The 12,767-nt window shown below is 29.4% G+C and overlaps 1 protein-coding gene across 1 annotated transcript; it reads left to right on the top strand.

The window, feature by feature from the left end:
- Positions 1–7,715: 7,715 nt before the first annotated feature.
- LOC107486821 (heat shock cognate 70 kDa protein-like) lies at positions 7,716–9,191 on the top strand. The gene is made up of 2 exons (XM_021141318.1): positions 7,716–7,935; positions 8,110–9,191. The coding sequence occupies exons 1-2, from the start codon at positions 7,716–7,718 to the stop codon at positions 9,189–9,191; spliced, it is 1,302 nt and encodes a 433-aa protein (XP_020996977.1).
- The last annotated feature ends 3,576 nt before the right edge of the window (positions 9,192–12,767 follow it).

Raw genomic sequence — 12,767 nt, 5'->3', positions numbered from 1 at the left:
CCTAGTAAACACACAATTGAAACAGAAATAGATTAACAAGTTCTATTTCACTCTGATGTAACTAACTTGCATTCCAAGCAATTCAATTTTCTTTAAATTCTCTCATCTCTTCTGATTGAGTTCTTGGATCATCTTTACAGTATACAAAAACAAATATAAAATAACTCTAAAATTCTAACTAAAACGTTCTTACACCCAATGGATCTCTATTCATGAACTACTACATTGTAGGGTGCTTGATTATGAAACATCAAACCCTTAGCCTTTATATAGGCACCAATCAAATCACCAAATATACATGTATGTGGATACACAAAGTCAAGTCACTAAACATACATATATGTGAATACAAAATTTTAACTTCTTGCATTCACATCTAAAGCCACCATGCATACATGTTCAAATTTGATCAATGATATTTCTTCAACATTATACTAATGCATGTAACCACAATCTAATCACCGTGAATTCAAAATTGATTTTGATTTTTTCACATTACAAATTAAAAATATTTATACACAAATATATGGGGATTGATTTAGTATCTTATTTTTAAGGTGTACATAGCTTTTTTATTATTTTAATTTGGAGTATCACGTTTTGGTGTGACTTGGATTATTCTTCTGTATCTCTTGATGACTTTTTTTGTACTTAGTGGAATTTCAACAAATTTTTTTGAGTAAATAGTTATTGTACTTTGAGAGATTACGTTTTTGACAAAAATAAATCTAAAAAGATGTAAATAAAAAAATGAATCTTTAATGATATTTTTTATTTGACAAAATAAACTAAATATATATAAATAAATTAATAAAATATTTAATTTAATATATCAAACAGAACATATTTTTTTATATTTTATTATTTACATCTTTTGATATTTATTTTGTTAAAATTATAATTTTTGCAGGTCAAAATATTTATTCTATTTTTTCTTTTCTTCTCTCTATGATGGTTCATTCTTAAATGTTTATAATAAACGTTTGACTCTTAAACGAAGGAAATAAATGTGCACCAAAACCTTAATCTTGTCACAAACTAATTTCTATCATACATTGATTTCTCCAAAACTAAGTATGAACTAAAACTAGTCACAAAAAATTTAGGGCATATTTTGTTTTAAATTTTTTATTTTTATTTTCGGTGTTATTATCTATCTATTTTTAAAACTTTGTAAAAGAAAAATAATAAATACAAGAAAATAAAAGTAAAAAAATAAAATTTATTATTCTTTTAAAAATCCAAATAAAAATAGCTATTTTGTGTTTAGAAACATATTTTAAGAAAATAATAATAGAACTTTTTTAAGTTTTGATGCATTTAATATATTAAAAATGTAAATAAATTTAGGATTTAACTAACATGTGGCTTAAGGATATATGATAAACTTATTATTAGTGAAAATTTTTAAATGTTTTCATTTAATAAATGTAAAACAAATGCATTAGAAACTTAAATTTTTTATATTTTCAATGAAAATTTTTTTAATTTGTAAATTTAACATGTATCCTTAAGACACAAAATAGATAAACTCATAAATTTATGCTTTTAATAAACTATTTCTTTGATAAGTATTCTTAAAATGTATCTTAGGTTCAAAACAAAAATACTATTTATACATTAAAATTAATCATTAAAATCAACTATCAATATATTTGTATATATACATGCAGGGGTGGAACTAGAAATTTTTTTGAAAGGAGCTAATATAAAAAATATAAATTAAAAAAAAGAAAAATTAAAAATAAAAAAAATAAACTAAAAAATTAAAAACTTATACATACACCTTATTAATTTGGGGGCGTCATTGTCCCCTTCTCATAACGTGGCTCTGCTACTGTATACATGTATGACTTAATTTATTTTTAATATATATATATTTAATATATATTTTATATTAATAATTAATTTTAGTGGTTAATTTTGCACAATTTTTTACATACACGCAGTATGTAGTATTGTTGGAGTCAAAATAATAAAGAAAGTCGAAAACTCTTGCATGCCTTGTCTTGATATTTTGCACAAGCAATTAAGAACACCCTGCTGTGGCATTTACAACTCGGGTTTCGAAACATAGATGCATGGGAGCCAACTTAAAACACCACATCTAATACGCATTTATGGCCCAAGTTCATCGGCTTCTTCAATATTTTCTTATCTTCCAGGTGTGACAGCAAGCAGGCAAATAGAAGTATGAGACCACTCAAAAGCAAAGTCTAAGCATGCATCTTTGAGAAATGCAATTGTTAATCCCTCCTTTGTTCACAACTTCAGTTTTTATACACTTTAATTTGTTTCTACAATTAAATCCAAAGACGAAGTGAGACAATATTTATCAGGGATCAATATTTTTTTTAGCTTTTTATTTTAACCAAAAAAAGTTAAAAGTAACTCTATATATAATTTTAATTAAAAATAACAACTAAAACTTAAAATTTACTTTTTATAAGATAACTGAATATATTGTATATTAAAATAATTAAACACAAATATCTCAAAATTAATTTCAAATATTGTAAATATAAGTTGTTATATACTTGTTTTTAGAATCTTTAAATATTATTTAATTCTTTTTTAGATGTTTTCTGCAAAATTATTAAAAAAATGTATTATGCTTCAACCTTCATGTAAATAATTTAAATCACAACCATAATTTATGCAATAAAAAAATTAGTAACAATATTATTAGAACTGAAATAAATTAAAATTTACAACTTATATAGATAATTGAACTCGACGTTTTTTCTTGATTCAAAGTCATCTATTATTGAATCTGTACTGAAAGTAGCTGCAATTTCTTTCTCAATATAAATGACTAAATTATCTGCAAGAAATTCGTCTACCATTTTACTCCAAAGTCTTGTTTTAACAATTTTTATTGCCGAAAAAGTTCTTTCTGTTGTTGCTGTAGATACTGGAAGAGTCAAGACATTGCTCTTTTTGGCTAGTCTTTTTGAAAAAAGTATCTATTGTTTTCATCTTGCTCATGATTCAACTAAATTTTTACAATTAAGAATTTACATAGATAATAAGATAAACATTACGTAACTTAACTAAACTCACTTTATTTTATTTTTTGCAAATCAATAATATCACTGTCACAAATACTTAATAATGAGAAAAAAATTAAAAACAATACAATGATAACATTATAATTACATGATTCAAAAACCTAAATTATTATTACAATATTATAAACAAGATAAATAAATAAATAAATATATAAATTATTCATAAAAACAAATAAAATAAATAACTTACAAAAGAAAGAAGAATGAAAGATGATAATGGAAGACCGAAGACTACTTACTTTCTTCTAAGTTGTAATGATAATGAAAATATAGAGTAATGTTTTGTTTTCTAATTGAAAGAAAAAAAAAGAATAGAAAAAATGATTTGTTTATTTTTTGTTATTACCTTTTTAAATTCTTCATTTTTAATATGGATTGGGACTTTTTTTTAATTAAGTATATAATCCACTATTCATAATTCAAATAACACACTACTTTTTAACTTATTTTTTGAATAGAATTATGTACGGTATATATTTTTTAAAAGGAGAGGCCTACTTTTTTTTTTTAGGAGGCCATTCTTTAATTTTTTATTATTCTTGTAAACAAATTTTTTTGGGGGCTACTGCCTCCCCTAATATATATGAAGCTTCGCCCCTGATTNTTTTGGATATGAGTTAGTGAAAGTTTTCTTATTGGATATGGATTTTCCTTGGCTTGTCCTAGGATGTAGAGTTGTTCACTTGGTTTCATATATTGTGCCTCATAAATCAATTTGGATTGGTCTATTCTAAAGTTAGAACCAAAAATTTTAATACGAAGGGACTAAATTTCAGATGAAATTTTTTATTTTTTATTATATTTATTATTATATAAAAACAATTTAGATATAATATGTATTTTTTAAAAAAATTAAAATATATAATGTAATTACTAAAATATAATGATGTAATTCATTATTAATATTCTATATAATAATATAATGTTACATATGTTAATATTTTAATATTATTTAAAAACAAATATTTTTTAAAAATTGAAACGAGTATATGAAAATTAATACCGGAGAAGATAAAGTGTCTCCTCTGACTTTGCCTCAACAACGGAATTTTCACAGCTAGTTACCAGTTTTAAAGAGGTCTTACTACTTCTGATTTTTGTCAGAGATGTTATCTTGCTCTAGAGGATATTAACCATTGTTTTAGGACTTGCCAAAAAGTTCGTTAGATTTGGATTAACTTAAACTTGGGAATGACCACTGAGGACTCTAATTTAGATTGTGTCTTGGATTCGTTATAACCTCAACAAAAATGAGTTTCTCTTTGTAGCGGCCTTTTTGTGGATTTGGAGGGATAGGAACAATGACATCTTCCATTAAGATGATCCATGGAGTAAGGAGAAAATTGTTCACTTAGTTAAACATGCTGCTCGAGATTTCTCTAATGTTGTTACCACCCAAAAACATATTATTCCTTCCTCTTTGCAATATAACTGAGAACCACCTCCAATGAATGTCTGTAAAGTGAACTGCGATGCAAGCGTTTTTTAAAATGAGCAATTAGCTGGTTTTGGATATATTATTAGAAACGGCATGGGAATTTGGATAAAAGGTTATTCTGCCAATATACCTCTTTCTAGTGTTCTCTATTGTGAGCTTCATGCTATTTAGAGAGGGCTTGTTATGGCTTGGGATTGCGAGTGCAAAGAGATCATATGTGAAACTGATAATCTTGATGTGTTTCTTCTTGTTTCGTGAGGCACAACCAGCATGATTAGGAATGACTCTGATCTGCTTGACAAAATCAAAGAGATGCTCTAGCACAATTGGACAGCTACTTTAGTGCTCATCCAGCGTACAGCAAACAGAGCAGTTGATTTAATGGCTAAGACTGCTGCTTTAAACAAGCAGGAGTATCTAGAGTGGTTAGTGCCCCCTAATAGTTTAGACATTATTATTAGAGAGGAGTACTACTCTTTCTTTTAGGTCCTTTTTCTTTGTGTTATGTTCAGTTAAAAAAAAAAAAACTAATGTTAAAAGTACAAAGATGTGAGTGTATGATATTAAATTGGTTAATCAAAATAATATTTTTTTCATAAGCACATATTTCATATATAGGTATAATTATTTAAAATCACTAATCATTCCCTTTGCATATATCTCTGGTCTAAATTATTAGTTTTTTAGTTTGCTTAAATAATTGTAAGAAATTTAAGTCCTCTCTTGTACATGCAGCAATCTACTGCTTAGTAAAAATATCTTAAATAAAGTTCTGATCCATAATGTCTTCGGCCTACCAAGTGCCCTTACTAATAAGAATTATGATGCATATCTTCTGTTTGATAATTTGTTGTATTTTTTTTATTATGATTTTATTGAGTGCATACATTTTTGCTCCTTTTCAATGAATTACGCTTTGGATCAATTCATCTTTAACGGTTTTTGTTCCTGTTAGTTGCCTCAATCTGATATGTAGGTAGCATTGAGAATAAGAAGAAAGCAATTGATACTACGTGTTTGGGGTATTTAGAAATTTTCTTGACATAAATTGAATATAATATAATGATTAATGAGATGAGTCTAATTTAGAGATGTTTTAGACACCTCCATTCAATAAACGACTCAATTTTATCGTTATGGAAGTCTTGAATGTGATGTGTCTGTATATGAAATCAGGTCGTGCTAGACCAAATTGTGGGACAGCTTTTTATGAGTGGCCGGGGTTAGAATTCGGACCGTGTAAGTTCTGTATTCCAAAAAGTTGCTCAACAAATCGGAGGGTCCGATTTGGCAGGAAAAAATTTGAATTTCACAGCAAACAAATCGGACCGTCCGTCTTTTATATATATATATATGAATTTTTTATATGAGTGCGAAAATAAATTTGCACGGTCCGAGTTGTATTTTAATTTTATTTGAATCAACTGTACCTAATCGGGGGTCCGATTTATGGATAAATGTATATATAAAAATTTGTAACTCGTAGAAGAGATCAGATCCCGTCTTCTTCTTCATCTTGTTCGGCTTCTTCTTCTAGTTTCTTTTATTTGTGTTTCTCTCTTTCTTGGTATGTAGCCTAAAAATCTGGTAGTGAAGTTTCTGTTCTTGTTTAGGTGAGTGAGAGAAATGGATGACAGAGTTCTTTTAAAAGTGTATTATTTTAGTCAGATTTTGTTATAAACATCTGAAGGAGTAAAATTTATTTGTGAAAATCCGTTAGATGTTGTTATTCCCTTCACAATCTTATTTGAAGAGCTTAAAGGTGTGATCTGTGAGAAGATAGATTCTGAGATGTCAAGAAAAATATCATGTATTTTATACAGATATCCCATACCATCATTACGGGATTTTTCATCCTTGTTGGACTCCTCTATTTCATCATCCTCGTCCTCGTCTTCGTCGTCCGGTTCATCTACTAGATACTCATCAGTCTCTTGTTCAAGTGTCTTAGCATTTTCTTCAATGAGACTCATTCAAACATGGTTAGGATTTTGACTATTAGGATTTTGACTATTAAGAATCCCACGATCACCGTCACTCCTACTAGAGTCAACAGATACGAACCCTCCAGAAGCACCCGACGAAGTGCGGCACGAATGCCTTGCATCCAAGGAATACCTACCCGCCATGAACTCAGGTTGTTGGCCATATTGTAATTGTCCTGCATCTGCAATCATAAAACTAAGCAACTAGCTAAAAGAAACTCCTTCTCCTGAGTCAAACTGTGGCATACCCCAATACTGCTGATGTATTGGGTATGACGGAATAAACTGTGTTTGAGGTACATATTAGCTTGAGGACAAAGATTGTTCTTGTGGAAGTGGATTTGGAGGTAGAAGGTGGAGGTGACTGTGACTCCTGCTCTTGATTGTCATCAACCATATCATGATTACCCTCATTATTCTCTTGAACCACAAGATTGGATAAGTTCAAACGGTCCCCAAATTTTATCCGGTACCAATACTTGTAAGTATCCAAGGGATTATGTGAAGGTATGGAAAGCTCAGTAAGAATGTGATTATACCTGTTTGTCTACTGCATCACCCAAAATGAATGAGTCGTGAACTTATCCTATTATAGTCTAATATAAACTTTAAAATAACTTCCTTTCAAATATAGTCTTTCATCTTATAATTTCCACGTTCTTCCTTGCTTTCGTGAATGTGACATAATTTTTTATGCTTCTCACACTTGCAACATTAAGGTCCTTATGAATATTTATTAATGGTGAAAGTTGACCACTACTACATCATAATTTAGTTAAACTTGTCAAATCATCTAACGATAAAGACAACTACATGCAAGTTTTCACTATTTATGAAATATACTTATTACTGTTTCCGGGATGCATGGTTACAAAGGGTAGAAGAAAATCAAGTTTCGATGACATTGATATCGGAGAGAGACAAAGAGAAGAGAGTAAATGCAGAGATTTTTCTTTGCTTTATTCAAGGTCATAGTAGTATCAGTGATGATTCGCATGACTGATAGCCATATAGTGTTTGGTTAACTACTGGGGAATGAACAATTAAGCTTCATCCTTGATACTAGTATAATACATTAATAATTCATTTATGGTTTCAAGGAACATAAATAAAATTTTATTAGCATATTTTTCTATTTATCTGTGTGTAAATATGAACATTCAGCAGCTATTCATATTCATATTTCATTTATACACTGCATTTCGCAAAGAGAATTGAAGAATGGCAACAAAACATAAGGGTCATGCGATAGGAATCGATCTTGGAACTACATACTCGTGTGTTGCAGCATGGGAAGAACAAAATGGTCGTGCAGAGATTATTGTGAATGATCAAGGCAACAGAACAACACCTTCTTTCGTTGCCTTCACTGATTCTCAAAGGTTGATTGGTGATGCTGCTAAAAATCAAGCCGCAGCCAACCCCTCTAACACCATCTTTGGTAACATGTTTGATTTCATCTTAGTCTCATTAATAATGTTAATTAGATTCAAACTGATTGTTAGTTAGTTAGTTAGTTACCACATTCATCTAACTATAGTACACTAGTTTGGTTCATTATTATTTCTCCTACACAAAGAAAATATGAAAGTAAAACAAGATTACTCTTTTGTAGATGCTAAAAGGTTGATTGGCAGAAAATACAAAGATCCTGCAATTTACAATGATCTTAAGTTATGGCCATTCAAGGTTGTAGCTGGTGTTGATGACAAACCCATGATTATGGTGAACTACAAAGGCAGGGAAAAGTTTCTTGCAGCTGAAGAAATCTCATCTATGATTCTCACAAAGATGGACATTGCTGAGGCCTATTTGGAGTCTTCTGTGAACAATGCAGTGATTACAGTCCCTGCCTATTTCAATGACTCGCAGCGAAAAGCCACCAAAGATGCCGGCATCATCGCCGGCCTTAATGTCATCAGAATCATCAACGAACCAACAGCTGCAGCTCTTGCATATGGCCTTCAAAAGAGAGCCAAATGTTCCGGAAAGCGCAATGTTTTCATATTTGATCTTGGTGGTGGTATCTTTGATGTGTCTCTAGTCACAATTGAAGGTGATAACATTGAAGTTAAGGCCACTGCCGGAGACACTCATCTGGGAGGGGAAGATTTCGATAACAGAATGATGAGTCACTTGGTACAAGAGTTCAAAAGAAAGATCAGAATGGACAGTACTCGTGATCCCAGAGCAATGAGGAGGTTGAGAAACGAATGTGAGAAAGCGAAAAGGATACTTTCACATGCTAATGAGACTACTATTGAGATAGATGCTTTGTTTCAAGGCATTGACTTTCGTTTCTCTATAACTCGTGCAAGGTTTGAAGAACTCAACAGGGACTTGTTTGGGAAGTGCATTGAGATATCTCAGAAGTGCCTTGATGATGCTAAGATGGCCAAGAGTGATGTACATGATTTGGTCCTTGTTGGTGGATCTTCAAGGATTCCCAAAGTGCAGAGATTATTGCAGAAATTGTTTGAGGGGAAGGAGCTCTGTAAGAGTATCAACCCGGATGAAGCAGTTGCTTATGGTGCTGCAGTTCAAGCTGCTTTGTTGAGTGAAAATTATAGCATTGTACCAAACTTGGTTCTGGTGGATGTCACTCCTCTGTCTCTTGGTACAAAAATAGAAGGAGATTTTATGAGTGTTGTAATTCCTAGGAATACCATCATTCCTGCAAAAAGAACTGGATTTTGATGGTATCTTAAAAGTTAGTGCTAAGGATGAAACAACTGGTAGCAAGAGTGGAATCACCATTACTAATGAGAAAGGAAGACTCTCAAGTGCTGAAATTAAGAGAATGATTGAGGAAGCTGCTGTGTTCAAGGAAGAGGATATGAAGTTCAAGAAGATGGTGGAAGCAAAGAATGATTTGGATGATTATATTTACAGGATGGAGAAAGCTATGAAGGATTTTGATTTAAGCTCTAAGGTTTCGGCTTCCGAAAAGCAGAGAATTATGGCTGCATTAAGAGAGGGAAAAAGATTGCTTCAGAGTGAGCATCAAACTGAAGCTTCTGTGTTTGAGAACTATCTTATGAAACTGATGATTTGGATTATTAAGAATGTTTAGGGAAATTTCCGCTTTGCATGCATCAATTTCAGCTTGCTCTTTTACATTTTGTTATGCTTTCTGTTTATGGATCAAGACATGATAATATGATATTGACTAATGAATATGAATAGTACTATCCTATTGTGCATTTGACCAAAAACTTTCATCATTCTTGTTTTGTAATTCACAGATTTGTATTTTATGATGAATAATCCGTTTGATGTGTCCTAGTCCAGATAATAAAAAATAGAGGCATGCTAGGCATACAAGCCTTTTTGGCTTACAAGTTATACAAGTTACTCAAAGTCTAAGAAAAAAATACGCGCTCCTTCAACAACACATTCACTCTTCGTCTTCTTCCTCAATCAAAACGCAAACCATCAAGAAAAAAAACAAGCGTCCCTTCCACAACACGTTCACTCTTCCTCTTCTTCCTCAATCAAAACGCAAACCAGGGACATTCAAAACAAACTATTACGATTCTGTAGAAACGTTCCAGCTCTCAAGAAAAAAAGATACAAATTTCCATAAAAAATCACCAGAAAAAAGGAAGAAACATTATTCAAAGTACTGTCTTACTGTTCTTCTAGGTTTTTCTTCTAGATTGTCTCTGCCATGTGCCTCGTCAAGAAATATACTGTCTTCCCCTATTTTGGGTGTATTTCTTAAATCCTTTGGGTGTATTTATGTAATCCTTTGGGTGTATTTCTGAAGTTCCATTATCTTCAAAACGATTTCAAAACTTGATTTCAGAAACCATGAAAATCGAAAAAAAAAAACGAAGCAAAGAGAGAACACATGAAGGAGATCTAACAAATTTGGCAAGAAACTCCAAAAAAGAAACGAAATATTTTAAAAAATGTAAGTTATATATTTATGCGTTAATTGATTTGAATTCATTAAAAATTCTGTTAAAAAGGCAAGTAACAAGCAGCGCGTTTAATGGGTGGGTTTCGTTCAGACTTGTAAAGCTTGTAAATACAAAACACTTGTATGTAGAGATTAATCCTAAAAAATATTAATATAAAAAATTGTGTATATTAACAAGTAATAACCGAAGGAGATATGCATGTGTATGTTTTGATTCCTGAAAATACTATATAACTAGGTAAAAACTCAGGTTTAGTCAATTTCTCGTAAAATTAATAGTTGAGAGTCGTTAAATTAGTTGACTTATTTGACTGAATTTTTATCTAACAATTCTCAATTATCAACTTCACGTGAAATTAATTGTACCTGAGTTTCTACCTATAATTATACCTACAAAGATTGCTAGGAGGATCAAACTTCTGAGTTTGAGAAAGTGTCCACATAATATAAGAAATAAGATCAACCTAAATAACATGAAATATTTTTAGATGATGATTATTGCTGCATATAATTTAGTATTATCAAGTTAGTAATAATAGTAGTTTCAACTTAAATGTAAAAAAGCAGAGAAAACTTTATATTACACCCTGTAAATACAAATTACTTTGATATAGTCTACATCTAACCAACTAATCGTATAATAAAGGTGTTATTTAACTTATCATACGTACATTAATTGGAGAACCTGTATATACATACATAATTTTTTGCCATTCGGTACTAACTAACAAACTTTATCCAATTGTTGTCAATACATACGGTTTAACTCACCTGGTTGAATTTGTTTTTTTTATCAAATTGATATATACCAAGTTACTAACTCATTATGCAGTTTATCCGTTCTATTTCATTTTTGTTTTTCACTTCGTTCCTTTCTAATCTAATAAATATAATCTGATTTATTAGTATAATAGATAGTAGGATAATATTGAATCATTTTTATAAACGTTAGGGATATAAATAAGACGATTTAAACGCTAGGGATACAAATAGAATTATAGAACTTACTCCAAACGTTGGGGACAAAAACGATACTTTACTCTATAATTATATAAATGCTAATTATGTATGATTGATAATTAATCTAATTAAAATAATTTATTATTAAAATAATTAATAATTAATATAATTATTTATTAAATATTAATTTTTATATAATTTTAAAAGAAATTAAAATAAATTAAAATGCCCACGTTTCTCTATTCTCTTTTTTTCCATTTTCGGCGGCAATAACAACGTAGATGTTGTAATTTTTATTTTCGCTATTTTTGTCAGCAAAAATACCATTCAATGCATAAATTGATAAATTTTTGTATTTTAATTTAAATTATTAAATAAAGAATTTTGTTTGTTTTAATAAAAAAATCCCTCGATTCAATTTTTTTTCTTTTGCTTGATATAGACTTAATTTATAATTAATTTAAGAGTAAAATATTATTTTTGTGTCCAACATTTAGAGTAAATCTTAAAGTTGTCCACACCGTTTCAATCGTTCTATTTAAGTCCTTAACGTTTTAAAATTGACTCAATGTTGTCTTGTCGTTAGGATCCGTTAACAGAATTGACAACAAGATAAAATTGAGACGATTTTGAAACGTTAAGGACTTAAATAGAACAAAAATATTGGGGACAAATTAAAAACGATACATAAAAATAAATTTTAGTTTTATCCTTTGAATATCAATTTTTTACTATACATAATATTCAATTATTTTTTAATCACATTTAAGCAAATTACACTTAATCACATTACTTTCATTCTAAATAATTTTTTTATATTATTATATTAACTTATAACTTTAAGTGTAAAATTATAAAAAAATAAATTTATTTAGAATAAAAGTAATGTGATTAAGTATAATTTACTTAGATGTGATTAAAAAATAATTGAATATTATGTACAGTAAAAAATTAATATTATTAAAAGATAAAACTAAAATTTATTTCTATGTATCGTTTTTGTCTCTAACGTTTTCGTCATATTTAAGTCTCTAACGTTTCAAAATCATCTCAATTTTGTCCTACCGTCAATTCTATTAACGAATCCCTAACGACAAGACAACATTGAATCAATTTTAAAATGTTAGCGACTTAAATAGAATGATTAAAATGTTAGATACAACTTTAAAATTTATCATAAACATTAAAGACAAAAACAATATTTTACTCTAATATAATATATGTAATTACTAATTAGTAATTGCTATTGTAATCTTTTATGCTTGCTACGAAAAGAACGAACGTATACAAATATTACATGAGATTAATCTAGCTGCCTTTAAAAAGTAAACAAATAAATAAAAGTTTATTACTTGATTGAAATTTATCTATAATATATATAATCGATA

This window comes from Arachis duranensis, chromosome 4 (assembly GCF_000817695.3).
Source record: "Arachis duranensis cultivar V14167 chromosome 4, aradu.V14167.gnm2.J7QH, whole genome shotgun sequence".
Lineage (NCBI taxonomy): Eukaryota > Viridiplantae > Streptophyta > Magnoliopsida > Fabales > Fabaceae > Arachis > Arachis duranensis.
This window is presented reverse-complemented; position numbering and strand designations above follow the sequence as displayed.

Excerpts from the sequence above, each read along its gene's own strand:
- LOC107486821 (XM_021141318.1), top strand. The coding sequence starts at position 7,716 with ATGGCAACAAAACATAAGGGTCATGCGATAGGAATCGATCTTGGAACT. Across the intron at positions 7,936-8,109 it reads CCCCTCTAACACCATCTTTG|ATGCTAAAAGGTTGATTGGC; the intron begins GTAACATGTTTG and ends ACTCTTTTGTAG.